The sequence below is a fragment of the Coloeus monedula genome (assembly GCF_965178545.1).
Source record: "Coloeus monedula genome assembly, chromosome: 1".
NCBI lineage: Eukaryota > Metazoa > Chordata > Aves > Passeriformes > Corvidae > Coloeus > Coloeus monedula.
Genome location: NC_138781.1, coordinates 71822375 through 71837486, shown reverse-complemented (window position 1 = coordinate 71837486; position 15112 = coordinate 71822375). Strand labels below are relative to the sequence as shown.

At 48.1% G+C, this 15112-nt stretch overlaps 1 protein-coding gene across 45 annotated transcripts in view; it reads right to left on the bottom strand.

Annotated features, from left to right (window-relative positions):
- The window catches only part of F13A1 (coagulation factor XIII A chain), a 274375-nt gene that overhangs the window by 227126 nt on the left and 32137 nt on the right, over positions 1–15112 (bottom strand). For 24 of the 45 annotated variants that reach the window (XR_014226646.1, XM_082286988.1, XM_082286997.1 and 21 more), the window contains 4 exons: positions 14040–14141; positions 12933–13054; positions 12756–12819; positions 9690–9887 (listed from right to left, as the gene is read on the bottom strand). Coding sequence is in view for 33 of the 45 variants with exons in the window: in XM_082286988.1 (XP_082143114.1) it covers positions 9690–9699 (10 nt within the window). In the remaining 12 variants the exon portion in view is untranslated. Of the gene's footprint in view, positions 1–57; positions 1540–1652; positions 3979–9689; positions 9888–12755; positions 12820–12932; positions 13055–14039; positions 14142–15112 lie in introns of all 45 variants that reach the window. The other 21 variants (XR_014226635.1, XR_014226636.1, XR_014226637.1 and 18 more) reach the window with 13 other exon arrangements.

Here is a 15112-nt window from a genome sequence, read left to right as displayed (position 1 = left end):
ACCACACAAAACACACTGTCTCATTGTGGAAGCCAGGATTACTGTTTGGATGCTTACCTGTAGCATCTCCAACTTTTCATAATCCCCTTCCTGAGGAGTGCTGCTAACAAACCAGATGGAAATTTGCAGGTATTGAAAGTTCAAGTCTCTGTACCGAGTGTGGAAGCAATAGAGGATGGAAAGAATAGCAATGCTGGAAAGTGAGGCCAGGAAACACTTCATCTTTGCAGGCAGGATCTAACATTTAAAATGAATAATAAATCAAGAACAAGATTTCCACAGACTGGTCTGGCACCTCACTTAGCAAAACACCCTGAGGCTTAGGAGTTAATCTGTGATGGACCCTTCCTTGGGCTTCATTCGACATAGCTAAAGCAATTGCCTGTCATGAGTTAGCATCCAGAGTGGCAAAATAACTCTTTCAGTTGCAGTGGCAGGCCTGCAGCACTGAGCAGGGCTCCATTTTCTTCCATAACTCCCCGCCCACCACGTCATCCAAACAGCCATACAGCCCTGCTCGGGGCAGAAAGATTATTATTTTACTCATTGTAGGTCACACTAATTTCCTATTTGTTCATTTTCCTACACAATCACGAGTGCTAGAAACATTTTTTCCTAATTAGCTTCCCCCCACCGGCCCTTTTTCTTCCATCAAAAGGCACGATTCTCACACAATCTGAGCACTCTGGCAAAAAGGCACGAGGGCTTCAAGGAAATCCCCCAGTAACAGAGTGCAAGGTTTGATCTGCAGTGAGCAGAGCTGGCAGCCCTGCAGTGCACCTCAGCATGCCAGCTGTTGCTCCAGTGGTGGAGCCACCTTGGGAGGAATTCAAGGACCAGCAGCTGAGAAAAAAAGTCAGACACGACCAAACCCTCCAACGTTACATGAGGTCGAGGTTGTGTGCACCTGTGTGAATTTGCTTTATTTTCCTTTTTTTTCCACCACAACTAGGCTCAGTATTTCTTCAGAGGATTCATGCTTGTACTTGTACCAAGAAATCATTCCCATTATCTCCTCCATCGCCTGGGCTGCAGTGCAGGGAGCAGCCTGCTGTTATCCATCCCTGCTGTCTGGGGTTTGGGACAGCTGGGCTGCAAGGCTGCAGAGATGGAGGAGTTTCCGGGCTCTGGGGTGCACAAGGAGGAGAGAGATCATTTTGTGTGCTGCTAATCTGTCTCTGCAGGAGCACTGTTTTCGCCTCTGTAGCACCTGCCATGGGGCGCCTGGGGGTGGGACACAGGAGCAGGAAGAAAAATAACTTCAAGCAAGATTTACTCCCTTCCTTATTAGTTAATGCTTGCCAAAAAAAAATTACACAGAGGCAGGGGGTTGAATAGGTCTGAGTGGACTTCACATAACTGATGTAAACCTTACATTTTGACATCTCTCTTCTTTCAGGAAGGGGGAATCTTTGACTGAAGCTGTGTCCAAAGCCCTAGACAGAAGTCCAGGAGCTCTAGGATGTTCCTCCCAGCTCCGCCTCAGGTTTGAAATTTCAGGACCATGGTGTTTTGCTGACAAACCTGAGCCATGCCAAACTGAAGATAAAATACCAGTGAGGGTTTCAAACCTCCCATCCCCTCCCCCCCCCCCCCCCCCCCCCCCCCCCGAGCACAGCACGCATTGCTCCGAGCTGTGCACATGTACTGACCTCTCCCAGCTTGGTCCTGGTGACAGGGTGATACACGGCCCAGACCTGCACTCCCTAAATGCCCCACAGGCTCTCATCTAGCACAGAGACAGGCACTGGATGTGCATAACATGGAACAAGGAAGAAAAAGAAGCTGTTGCACTGTGTAACAAATATAGATCTTAATACAAATCTCATATGAGCTGAAAGAAAAATCCTGTTATATGGCCACAGTAGGTCAGACCAGCTAATGCAGGGGGATGCAGTGCATTTTTAGAGGACGTTTTTCTGGACTACAAGCTTTGGAAAGTGTTTCTGGAGGCTGAGCCAACCTCTCACAGTGTTTGGCCCAAAAATATTTAAGGCGTGCTCTTCTCAGAAAAGGCGTTTTAAAGGAATCTGGATTGCAATCTGAATGCAAGCAGATTCTTTCAGCTCTCCATCGTCAGAGGCAGTGCAAGCAGATCAGGCAATTCAAGAGGCATAAGCTGGCCCTGGTAAAGTCTCAGCCCTCAGCTTGCTCCTTAAGCCAAAAATAAAGAATATGTCTGCAAAACCATTGCATATTCACCTGGTAAGTTTGTAATGCTGTTTGTTGGAGCAGTGGCTGCCACCAGTGCACACCACAGTGCTCTCCCCGGTTTCATGCAACCACCAAGCCATCAGCTGGGCCGTGAGAGTGTCAGCTGCTGCTTGCATTACAAAATCTGGAAGGGATGGAACCTGAAACCAGAGAAGCAGCAAACAAAGGCCACAGCAGAGCAGGATGGGCTGCTCACCAGAAGTACCTCCAGCACTTAGGAGATGACAGATTTTCTGGGCACTCAGAAAACCTACATGAGCACATGCATTTGCACGATGTGCAATGAACCACTGGCTCTGCTCTTTTGACAAGGGCACGTAGTGATGGGACAAGAGGTAATGCTTTTAAACGGAAAGTAGATTTAGATTAAATACTCGGAAGAAATTCTTTACTGTGAGCGTGGTGAGACACTGGAACAGGTTGTTCAGACAAGTTGTGGATGCCCCATTCCTGGAAGTGTTCAAGGCCAGGTTGGACAGGGCTTTGAGTAACCTGGTCTAGTGGAAGGTGTCCCTGCCCATGGCAGAAGGCTTGGAACTCAATGATCTTTAAGGTCCCTTCCAATCTAAACCGTTCTGTAATTCTGTGATGGCACATGAGACTATGAGAGCACCATCTCCTCACGTCTAACATTCATACCCGAGGACTTCAGAGGCCTAGAACAGGGGGTGCCCCTCTCACTTGCCCCTGCTAACTCACAGCAGTTGCAAGGGAGGCAGCAGTACATGTCCCTGCTCCAACCCACTGCTGGAATCACCAGCAATCCACCAGGCTGTTACGCCCTTACGAGAGGGCTTGGCAGAGCAGCTTCCCCAGCCAAGGCAAGGTTTGTATCAGGGGCTAAAGATCAAACTGTATCTATCTCTGAACACACCTTTGTTAGTTTTGGCTGCACCCTTTCAGGTATCACCTGCCTCCCCAGGCAAACACGTTCCTATCCCGGGTGCCAGAGGCCTGCTGTGCTCCTCCAAGGGCTGCATCCGCCTGCCAGGAACCTGTGCACCTACTGCACCAAACCAGTGGCCAGCAGCCAGGGAGGGAGAGCCCCAGCACTAATGTGGCTGCAGCAAGGATGTTGCAGGGAGCAGAGGAAGGAGCTGAAAGCAGATTCATGGTCAGGCTGCTGCTTGGCTTTGCTGGAAACTGGAGTGGAAAACTGGCACCGGCATCCAGCCACCCCAACAAACATTGCATTCATATGCAGAGCTACAGAGCAAACGATCTGTCAGTTGTTCATCTGGAGAACAGGTTTCACCAGCCTGGATTAAATGATTATGTTGCCGCAGCATGTGCTTCTGGCTGCTGTTGGAGATAAAGGAAGTAAGGCACAAGGAGCCTTACAGGAGAGAGGCCTGACCCTGCAACCCAGCTCCCAACACCTTTATGCTTGGAGAAGGTTCGGACCAGCACAGAGCATGGGGGATGGGGAGCAAGTGTGTTTAAAAGGATGAATTTTGGTGCTGATGCGCTGAAATTGCTAACGCAAGAAAACACCTCATTCAATCGAGAACAGAAGGTGCACACTTTACCTCCAATTACTGCCTCCAGATGTGCACCAGACTGGCTGTATTTCTGAGCCTGCTGCTCCTCGTTCCCACAAAGCTGAAGGCAGGGGGAGTGCAGTTGGAGGTCTAACAGCACATGTGCAGCTCCACCAGAGCCTGCATCCTGCCTCCACAAAACCCCTGTTGAGCGACTCCCTTAGGATGAAATCGCAGCCGACTTCATTCCAGGCCATGAGCATATGTCTGGCTACGGACATTACTGCAAGCACACAAGGAAAAAAAAAAAGAAACATAAAGGAGAAAGTGCGAAAAAACACTGGTAATCCAAGCCCAGTTAGGATAATGGGTGTTTTCCTGCATAGAAAAAGGCTACTTTGCTACCTTTGGCAGTCTGGCCAGCTTCCCCGCATTAGCCTTTTGCAAGACAGAAAAGAAAGGCTGGCACCAGCTTTGCAGACTCAAAACCAAGCTATTGCACCAAACCCATGGACCCCAGCAGCACCCCCTGAATCTCTCTGGAGCCCACAAGGGCAAAAAGCAGAGGCCCAAAGAGCTAACACAGTAATTTTAGGACACTCACAGACTTCAGGGGGCCTTGAACCCTTGTAACCAGGGAGCCCAAGGCATCTTTTTCCACTCTGTGGCCTTTGATGGGTCACCAGAGTTCACCCCATGTCCCCATCTTTCAGGGGATGATTTGTCTGTAGTGAGTGCAGTGAAAGGCGCAGGGATGCAGTCACAGCACAGTGTGGGCAGCAGGAGCCAGAGCCACCACCCTCTGCTCCCAACGTGTTTCACAAGATGAGCAGTAGCAGCAGCACTGCTGCTTTCTTATTTGCCTTTTTTTTTCCCTCAGAAAGTGCAAACCCGTGCTCTGAGCATTGGGAGCTGTTACAAAGGCTGCTCTGGGGAGACGTCCCCACAAACAGCCTGCAGCGAGCATCCAGCACCCAACACTCCCAGCTCAAGCACTTGCAGGCTGGCAAATTCCTGAGGCATCCAAAGTAAGGTCTTATCAATGGAAAGTGCAAGACAGGCCTAAACAACACTGAGCTGCCCTCCCCACCTCGAGTGGCCATGAAAACACATAGGATTTGTCCAGCTGGGATGGCTCCCAATCAGGCATTTACGTTTATGGCTCATGGACAGCTTTTCAAAAATACATCCCAGTGCATGCACAGATGTACTCCAAGATACACTTATACCCACAAGCACATGACCTACGAGGTGGGTTAGAGCTGAAGTGACTCAGCCTCCCTGTTACAGGAACAAAATTAGCAACCACTCATAGACGTCTTATGTCTTAGATGGGGCTAGATGGCACTGTAAGTTAGTTAATGTCCCTTTGCCTCAGGAGGTTTCACTTTAGCATTAAGATCAGTGGAAAACCAGGAAAGCTGGTACTCCCTAGGGTATATTTTCCAGAGCTGGGCGAGTAATTCACACCAACAGCCTGATTCAACACATTTTCAAGGTACCTAGTTAGGAGCTGTGTCCAGTAATTTAGTCATTCTCTGGAATTTACTTATTTTTTTGAGAAAATAGTTCTTGGCTTGACCGCATTTAGACATATGTTTTCTTCAAATACTTGGCCTACATGTTCCCTTCTTTAATTTATCCCATTTCTAGTCATTAACCCCTGCCCCCCCACCCCCGTTGTTCCCATGCTGGATCCCTCTACCTCTCCCAGGAGAACTGTGATGAAATGACATTCGCCTCCCAGACCTCCTGGCACATCACCCCTTCTCTTCAGGATCAGCCCAGCGGGGCAAAGAGCCCTTTGGCCCGGAGCCCCTGAATCACTTAAGGATGCACAGCTGAAACGGAGCAAAGCAAAGTGGCAGAGGGAGGTGAGGACCGGGCTTGAAGGGACAGTGCCTGGCTGTATTCAGGTCAGAGCATTCCGGTCCCACGGCCTCGGGTGTCTGCCTGAGCTGGTTGGGAGACGAACTTGTAGGGATCTGCCCTAATCTCACACCCAGACCTTCCAGAGCCTCTGCACTCCGGCGAGCACGCTGTGGTTGATGGCACCGTGCCACCGCGAGGGAACGGCATCCACGTGGCTGGGGAGGAAGGGGGACGTGCAGTCCTGGTGCAGCGCATCTGCCCCTGGGGCTGGGAAGAGCGTGGCCACCTCTTTAACAGAGACCCTATCCATCTAGTACTCCGATGGGTATCTCTCTCCCATCAGTTAACAAAGGGAGCAACCCTCTAGGGAAGAAAAAAAAAAAAAAAAGAAGCACACCAAACCCCCCCAAACCCCAAAACACTCTTCCTAGCACAGGATCCCATCAGCTCTCTGACCGCCTGGGTCATTCATGCCTGTGAATCGTTTCCCCAAGTAACAGATTAGTCACGTACATTTGCAATGGCAGCGATTCTGCCAAATAGTTGAGGAGCGGGGCAGGAGAACAGCAGCATGACAAAAACAGGCAGAGGAGGGGAGATGAGAAACAAAATGTTTCTTCCTTTTCTCCCATGCCCCTTTGGTTTTCAACAGCTTTTGCATGCACAAGCTGCTAAACAGCTGCATCACGTGGCGGTGAAATCCAGGCGCTATCTGGCCAGAGACTTGGACAACCCTGCCTTTCCTTTTTCACCCCCGGGCTGGCAGAAGCATTGCCCAGCAGCCAGAACAACTGACAGCTTCTCTAAAGTTGGGACCAAAAGCCTCCCATAGTAGGAACAATGTTTGGCAACTGGGAAAACCTCTCACTTGAGCTCCCCACTTCTGAGTGACTGACAAATGCCAGACCCCGGCAGGGCTGACATAGGCTCGGGCTGCAAAGTGTCCCGCTCAGAGGCAAGTCACTCGGAGAGGAAAACAAACGGGTAAAGGTCCCCAGAAATCCAGCTCCTGGTTAGTACGTGGCTTACGGCAAACAGTTACTTCCTTCTTCCAATAACAAGCGTGAAAAATCACCACTGTCATCCGAGCAGCAGTGTGTGGAGCTGCGAGCAGGTCAGACTGCTCCTCTGTGCTGTGCATGCTTGTGTCAAACTGCCCCTGTCCCGACAACCTTCCAGCCACAAATGCCCCAGTAGGTAACAAAGAGGGAGACTCAAAGCAAGAACACCTGAGTGATCCAGTAACAGGGGGGAAAAATGCAGGCTGTTTCGGGTCATCTGATTTGTGCATACATTCCCAGACACTCAGTCTGTCCCTTGTAGTTCAGGGAAATGCTAAACGGGCAGCATGGCCTGAAGAAACTGTAAGGAGGGGAAAAGCAGATGAGAGCCTGGGGGAAAGCTGATGAGCTGGTTTTCAAGACAAGCGTTACTACTGCAATAAGAGATAGGGACACGTGTAGGCGTTCCCTGGCCTGGTAATAAATAACAGCTACAAAACTCTTATTAACCTCTGTAAAATATGTTGGTTCTGCCAGTCCATCCATCACGAATGTATCTGTTACTGCAGTACTCACTTCAGCTGTCCCAGAGAAAGACAGAAAACACAGCAGGCCGGCCACAGCATCCCACATCCCAGCCAAAGGAAGTCACAATTGCGAGGGATGCACCCCTCTTGTATCCTCTGCCTTAGGGGGCAGCACTGAAAAAGGAGACTAAAACACAAGCATCACTTCTGAAACAGGAACTTCACCATATCACAAAATAATTTTTTTTTTTTTAATGACCTCAGGAATCTTCTACCTTTCCTTCCTAGGAACAAGCAATCCTGGGGCTTGGCCTGAGCATCTGGCCCGGTGAATTCACTTGCAGTCCAAAGAAAGCCTGGCCCCATTCATCAGCAGGGATGGGAAGAGCCAAGTCTCTTCTCCTCCCACCATCCCACTTCCCGGAGGGGAATTCAAGGAACTAGTGGCCTGATACTGCCCAGAGAAGTTCTGTCCCATGCACTGCCAGGCTTCCCACGCTGTCCCATTTCAGAAGCAGCATGGGGAGGAGGAAGAAATGCATAAATCAGAGCTCTGATAGTTGGCACTACACCAGGACATAGATTAGACTACTCAATCATTTTAATTGCTATCCAACAGTAATAATCTATGTAGTTGATTTACTCTAAAACACGCATAGCACTTTGGTATGTTTACAATGCTAATTGGGAAGGTCCTCAACCAAACAGCCACCCTGGGTAGAAAAGCTGTGTATTGGGGAGATTTATTTGGTTGGCTGTTTTCAGAACTGCACTAGAATACTGTTTCTCTTAGCTTTTTTTCGCTTCAGCATATATATTTTTGTCTATTTACTTGTCAATCTCATGTATTTGGCAGACATAAAAAAATGCAGAGCAGTAACCAAAATTACACACACTTCCCATGCAACACAGGGTTATTCTTCCATGTCTTGTTTTTGTCCTGCATATTTAATTTTGTACTCCTGTGAGGACTTGGGTGCTCAGGAAGAATGCCATTTTTAGAATTACCAGACCTAAGTAGCTGCAGCTACATAAATGAGGAGTATGTCGAGACCTGAGAGGAGCCAATGGTTTTACTAGGTCATCAGTTAACCCACATGGCCAGGAGAGCAGGGTGTCAGTGAAGGAGATAATCCACCTCCAAGACAGATCCCAGCATGCCTCCATGGGAGTTTTGTACTTTACAGAGGCACTTTCCTCTCCCTAAAGAAAGGTCATAAAAAACTCATAAAGAGTTCCTTCCCCTCTACCTGCACTGTTACCACCTGTGTTATTGCAGGTAGGCACTGGGAAGGATGTTTTGGGTATGTAGAAACTGTTACCTACCATATACTAAGCAAAACCACAGGGAAAAAGATGGTGCAGCCTCTGTTCTGACTGTGTTTATCCCACATGTCAATGAACAATAAAAACAAGGCACTGAAAAATAAACCTCACTGCTTCAAAAAGCCCCCAGGAGAGTATCTTCAATGGTATCATATTTTTTCTGCTTCTTTCTGATCCTTTTTTACTGTTGAAGTTGACATCTTTTTCCTCTTGCTGAACCAGCATTTCCTGACAGCAAATCATAGTCAGAAATTTTCCATCCAGCCCTGAAGTGGATTTCAACATTTGGTGCTTCTGCATGCTTAGGGAAAGAGGTTATTGTCAATCTCAGAAAATTATCTACATGATGTTCAAAAGGGTACTACCAGTGTGGAGCAGCACCTGCATTTGGGAAAGTCCAGACACTCTCTGGTTTCTTTGCCTCAGAGCTGGGGTCAGCTCTTCTCTGGTCACATACATTTGTAATGGTGATTTTCCTTTGCATGTTTACTGCCCAACTGACCTGTCACTTGGAAAAAAAATCCTTCCACGGGGAACACTGTCTTTTGTGACACAGCACATCCCCTTTCAAATGCCCTGGGGACATTCTGATGGTTTTAAAACCAAACATCTTGGAAAAGAGCAGTGCTCTCACAACAAACAGCAGTGCAGTCAGGCCTCAGAAGGCAAACAAGCAAGGCAGGAGCTTGTGGGAGGAGATGGTCATAAATACAATAGTCAGCTTCTTAATCATCATCCCCAGTGCCTGATAACCATTACCTTGTTTCAGCTGCCCTGTACATAACAGTGACAGGACAGCCCTCCACATTTGGAGGACTTTACCCAGCAAAATCTCCTCAGGGATGAACAAGCACTTAAGTGTAAACACACCCAAGGACTTTTAAAGAAGATGGAAAAGAAAAATTTTTTGTGCTGTGAGAGTCATCAGGCATGAGGCAGCCTGGGTACAGCAGCCTCCAGTCTGCAGCAGTTGCACTCAGCAACCCCAACAGTCAAAGCTTTTTTTGGGAGCAGGGATGGGCACAGTGAAAACCAGCCTGTCCTCACTCAGAATTCCTGCCTGCAGGGCACTCAAGCCAAAGCTGTCTTAATATGCTTTTAAAAGCAGGCAAATGACAAGCAAGGCAACATTTCCTTCAAAGCCAGGCACTCCTTCTCTACTGCATCGACAACTGCTATCGTCAGCTTAAGGGGCAATAATTTCACCAGGGCACAAAGCTAGTTTATGAGGGGGAGGAGGAAGAGTTAAACCAAACTCATCAACCCACCCAGTGTCATCAGCCAGCAGCTCTGAGCACACTCTCACGGGGAAGCAGCAGAAAGACACGACATCCCAGCAGCATGTCCAAGAGAGGATGTGTCCTAAAGGACACAGCTGATTCATCATCCCGCTTAAGAATCTCGGGCAGTTTCAGCTGCAGAGGCCTGACCTGCTTGGCATCCAGCCGGCCGGCATCAGCTGCCTCCTGGAAAAGGGAAAGAAAAAACAAAAAGCTTTGAAAAGACAGAGTAGGCAGAGGAATGGGGAGGAGGGGAAAGGAGGGAGTGTGGGGGGGAAGAGGTGGCCTTGCAGGCTCTGGTTGAGTAAGAGGCTAATTCCCCCCCACTCCCCGGCCGCGACTCCATCTAATTACCCTGTTTCCTCTGAGCTGATTGGAAAGTGGCCTTGCGTCTGGAAAAGGCAGTAAGCATCTTACATGCATCTGTTCCACCTAATCCCTAATAACTAGTGCCTGTGTGTTCCGGGAGAGGAGGAGGAGGAGGTGGGGGAGGATAGGCTGGGAAGGGCCGGGAAGGGTTTCCCATGTAGGCTACCATGTGGCAGAGGGCAAGGCAGCCTTGTGGCCTGGGCTGGGGGCTTTCAGGGAACTAACACTGTTCCTCTTCCGCTTGTTTCACAATCTGGAGGCCCCTTTCCTCCTTCCCCTTGCAATAATAACAAATTTTATTAAAAAAAAAAAAAAAAAAAGAGACAGAGAGAGAGAGGGCTATGGCTGGGAATAAGGACACATTTTGCTGAGCCTCACTGCAGTTGGGATCTGTTTAAGCCACTCGTTTTCCCCTTGCCCTAATCCTGCATTATCCTTTAGGCGTGACGTTCAATTCCTGAAGGGGGGCGGGAAGTGCTCTCCAGAGCCCTGCCTGGTTTGCCCAGGAATTTGGATTGCACTTTTTATGTACGGCTCCGGGAAGGGGCAGAGGGACAATTAGGCAGCCATTTAGTAGCCAGACAGGCACATTTTCAGCGAGCTCTTCCTAGTGGAGCTAATTCAACTCGAGGAGAGCACAGGGATAAACATCTCCATTTGCCAGTAAAAGGATTGTCACATCTGGAATTTACACAAGTTACGAGGAGCCAGGAGCCACTCTTTCGTTTCACTTGCACGGTGTCATAAAATATGTTAGCACTTTAAAAATGTTGCAGGGCAGATGGATGCAGGATGACAACAACTCCCACAACCCTGCCATGCCCTCGCCCTCCCCTGCCACCATTGGGGGACGCCAGACTCAGCCCTGCATCTTGCTCAACACCCTCAACTTTGCTCCAGCCCCTGGGAAGAGAGGCTTTTGGCCTCCAACACAGCCAGCTGGCTTCATGTCTCCACATTACAGCCCCAGGAGGCTCCTGGCTGGGAGAGGGACCTGCTGTGCCCCCTGCACACCTCGCAGGGAATGCCAGCCTTCCCCTCAGGCTCAACCCACATGGAGTAGGACTCAGTAACTGATTGCTTTAAACCAGTTTCAAAAAGATTGGCGGTGCCTCTGTGGGTTGTTTATTTCCAAGAGCTTTCCACATTTATCCAGCCAGCTTTCCACTGTCTTGCTTTCGGATTTTTGCAGTTGCAAGCTTTGAGCACTCCTCCTTGCAAGAGCCTCCTTACTCATCCCTCAGCACAGTAATGGTTCCAGAGGGGGTAATGAGCCTCATGGGCTGACTTCCCATAGGAAGCCCCTGTCCTCACCCCAACAAAAACACTGGGAAGCATCCTGAAAAGAGCAGTGGGATACAGGCATCCACAGGCTGAACCCATCCTATCCAGTAAGAGTGGATATAAAAATTAAGGGGAAGAAGCTGAAGTCAACGGCCTTTGACCTTCGGCGCTACACATCTGCACACAGGCCTTAAGGATGAGCAAGGCAAAATCCAACAGCCCATAATTCCCAATTTGTTTTTTCTCTCATTTTGTCTCATGGAGAAGTGGTTACCCAAGAAACCTACTGCCCACTGATTTTTATTAGGGACCGAGCCACACTGGGTGGGAAAACCAGAAAAGCACAAAAGTCATCTCTTGGCCCACCGTGCTGGTTGTGAAACACATTGCAGAGGTAAAGGCCTTCAGGTTACCGTGTGGAAACCTGGCTGCAATTTACACCTCCTCCTCATCCTCCCTCCAAGGGACAAAGGGCTGCCTTGGGGAGGCTCACTTCACCCTGCAGAGGACTGGCAGCATCATTGCTCACTTTGCTGCTTGCTGGCAGGGCACAATCCCAGCTTTTGTGAGTCATTCACCTAGCCCACCCAGTACGGGATCCACACCCTGGAGTCCCAGCAGTGCTCACATGAGCCTGTCGGGGAGCAAACCACGTGCCAGGGAGGGCTGCCCTGCAGTGGAATACACAGTACACACCCTGCAAGGGTGATGGGAGATGGGGAGAGTTGGCTGCCTTCTGCTTGAGCTCTCGTGACTGACCAGAAAACTGAAGTGAAAGAGCACAATGGGAAGCTGCAAGGTCACACTTTGCTTCTAGCATTGTCCAGATCCTTCTGCAGAGCTTTCCTACCCTCCACATGTATAGCATGTCCCATGTCACTCTAACTAAAACTTAAAGCCCCTTGAAGTAAATTGGTGCAACTTTCTCATGAGTGCAGGCTCCTGACACTGTAAGATTAGCTGAAAGAAAAAGAAACACTTTAAAGTGTCTTCAAAACCTCCATCTTTAGGTAACAGATAAGTGGCATAAACACTCAAAGTAATGTGCCCACAACCACAGGCAGTTTTCTGTTAATTCAGGCTGAAGTACTCTGAAAGGGGAGGTCACCTTCCTCCCAAGCTGCAAAGATGACTTCAGGGAGGAGCTGTGACCACAGGTGTCCCTGTAGCACAGACTTGCCTGAATGTGTGAGGGTTGGCATGGAATATAAACAGTAGCAAGCAGATGGTGTTTTAGGAGGAGAAAATACCAAATTTATGACCAGAGGTTGTGCTTACAGTTACAGCTGCAGCCTCACTACCTCCTCCTCAATATTCCTACCAGCCATGCCATTCCTCTGAACACCTTTTCCACGGGCTGGTCATTGCACCCTTAGGGAAAAAAAATCCAAACAGGCCAACCTGTTCCTCAGAAGACACACTGGCATGAACTCTGCTCCCCAGCTACACCTCCAAATGACAGAAGCTGCAGAGGGGAAAGAAAGAAGAAAATTTGGCTCAAACAGATCTCCTCTATTAAAGAGTCAGCACAGGGGGAGATTTGCTTGCACCAAAGTGCCAAAGACTGCCAAAACTTACCCAGAATTTATTTGCAAAGCTGGAGGAGAGCAGGGAGGTAGACACCTAGGCTTCCCTGGGTTAGTGCCTGCAGCAAGAGCAAGTGCCCACAGTTCAGGAGCTGTGTCTCATGGTCCTGTGGTCTACATAGAAAGTGTCAATCAGTCCCTCAATATCTTGTATTCTTTGAGATCCCTTTCAGAGCCTTTATAAGGGTATCTAAAACAACAGAGGTCTTTGCATGACAAGTTCCACAAGCTGCATACACAGACATGGTGGTTTTCAAAAGTGCTAAAGGAATAAATTCACTGTATCCTGATTCATGCTTTGCATATGGCACCATGCTCCCAGCCTAGAAGGAAATAAAATGATTACTATATTGTATAATATTAGCTATTTTCTACTCTGCTTTCACTAAGGTCCTGTCTTTCCAGGATGAAATATTGGTATTTGGGAATACTGAGCAGATTTATTCTGACACCCATTCTCTGAGGAAAGTCTGCAGCTTCCCAAAGATGAGCTGTGGATGCAGCATCTTCATGGTCACAGCCCACTGAAGGGCATTTGTTATCACCCATCCTGGCTGAGCTAATTAATCCTCAATAGCAGTGGCTTATTTTCATTTTCTGAAATCTGTTAAGGCAGGACTGAGTGCCCTTAACTCCTCTAATTCTAGGAGCTGGATTTTCAGCTCACTTCATGGTTTGCTTTTTTTTCTTTCACTCTTGCACTGTCTTTGCACTAAATCGCATACCACAGACCATACCTTGGGAAAACTCGTATCTGCAGGCCCCTGTCCTGGCCCAGGAAAAAGCTGATTTTACATGGAAGATGACCCTACTTTGAAGGTATCCCTTCCACCCAAAATGCCTCTGAGATAAAGGCATTATACTACTGGAGTGGTGAAGCAGAGCCAAAGCTGCATGAAGCTGGGCTGACCCAGAGCATGGCCAGGACACTCGGCTCCCCTGGGAGGGGCCTGGAGATGCCTGGCTGGGGGCCAGTGCCTGTCCAGAGATGGTCTCCTTTGGGGCTGTTGATACTCAGCAATGAGTATAAAATAAGGTTACATTAATGGGCTTGGGGACAGAGTGACCACTCCCGAAAATCTCAACCAAAAGTGCTCACCCAGGGCTAAGTGGCGAGTGAACTGGTAGAAGCACAATCCTTCATTCTCCTTCTTGCCAGATCTCTTCTTTAGCCACAGTCTCTATGGCAAAAACTTATTTGCTGCAAATTTATATAACAATTATGTCACCATTAGATTTCAGAAAGCACCTGCAAAATCCAGTTAACTTACCACACCAAAAAACAAGAAAAAACAAGGTACTTCAGATGAGAAGATAAAATGATAGTGTTGTTTTCAAGGGTGAAGCCTTTAAAATTAAATATAACCCTCTATTTGAGCTATTAACCTAACTTTAATGGAAATCCTTGAGAAATTTACTTAATACTCTTTAATGGGAAAATGTAAATAAGGCATTTTTAAAACAGATAACAAACCTCTTTTACAAACAACAGAAGGTATTTTGCCCACACCACAAATGTTAGAGGTGATCCAACTGAGGGGCCAAACGGACACAAACCGTACACTTTTCCCTTTCTGTGTGAACTGGTGTAAATCAGGAACAATTCAACTGGTCATTAAGCATAACAGAAACACAGGCATTTGCTGTGGCTGTAGCTTATTCAGCTACAGCTTTATATTTAAATATTTTTATAGTATCTTTCACACTGGTGCTTGGGGACTCCCAGGCAGTCAGAGATGCAATTAGATAAAAGAGGCTATTTGACTTTTCATCCTTAGTCCTTACTGCCTTGCTTTTGTGGGTGTAAAGCACAATCTTTCGACTAATTAAACACATTTGAATATTCTGTTGCATGTGCAATGAATGTATAATTAGACTCAAGAGAAAGATTATGTGCTTTCGGGCTGACACTAATGCTTCAGCATAAAGGTACCCCAGGCACCACTAAATGTAACCTATGAGCTCCTGCTAATAACACGCTGCCTCTGATCTACAGAGGATTATCTTACTCTGGAGCTCTTATAGGAGCCGTATACTGAAAGGGGCCTGAAACAGATACCCTGTAATTTACGTCCCTGCTTAGTGCCTCGGTGAGGAAAGGCGGCCTTTGCTCCAAATTGTAAGTGTTTCTTTCCTTCTCTACTTTTCAGGTCTGAAGTTAAGGCACATGAT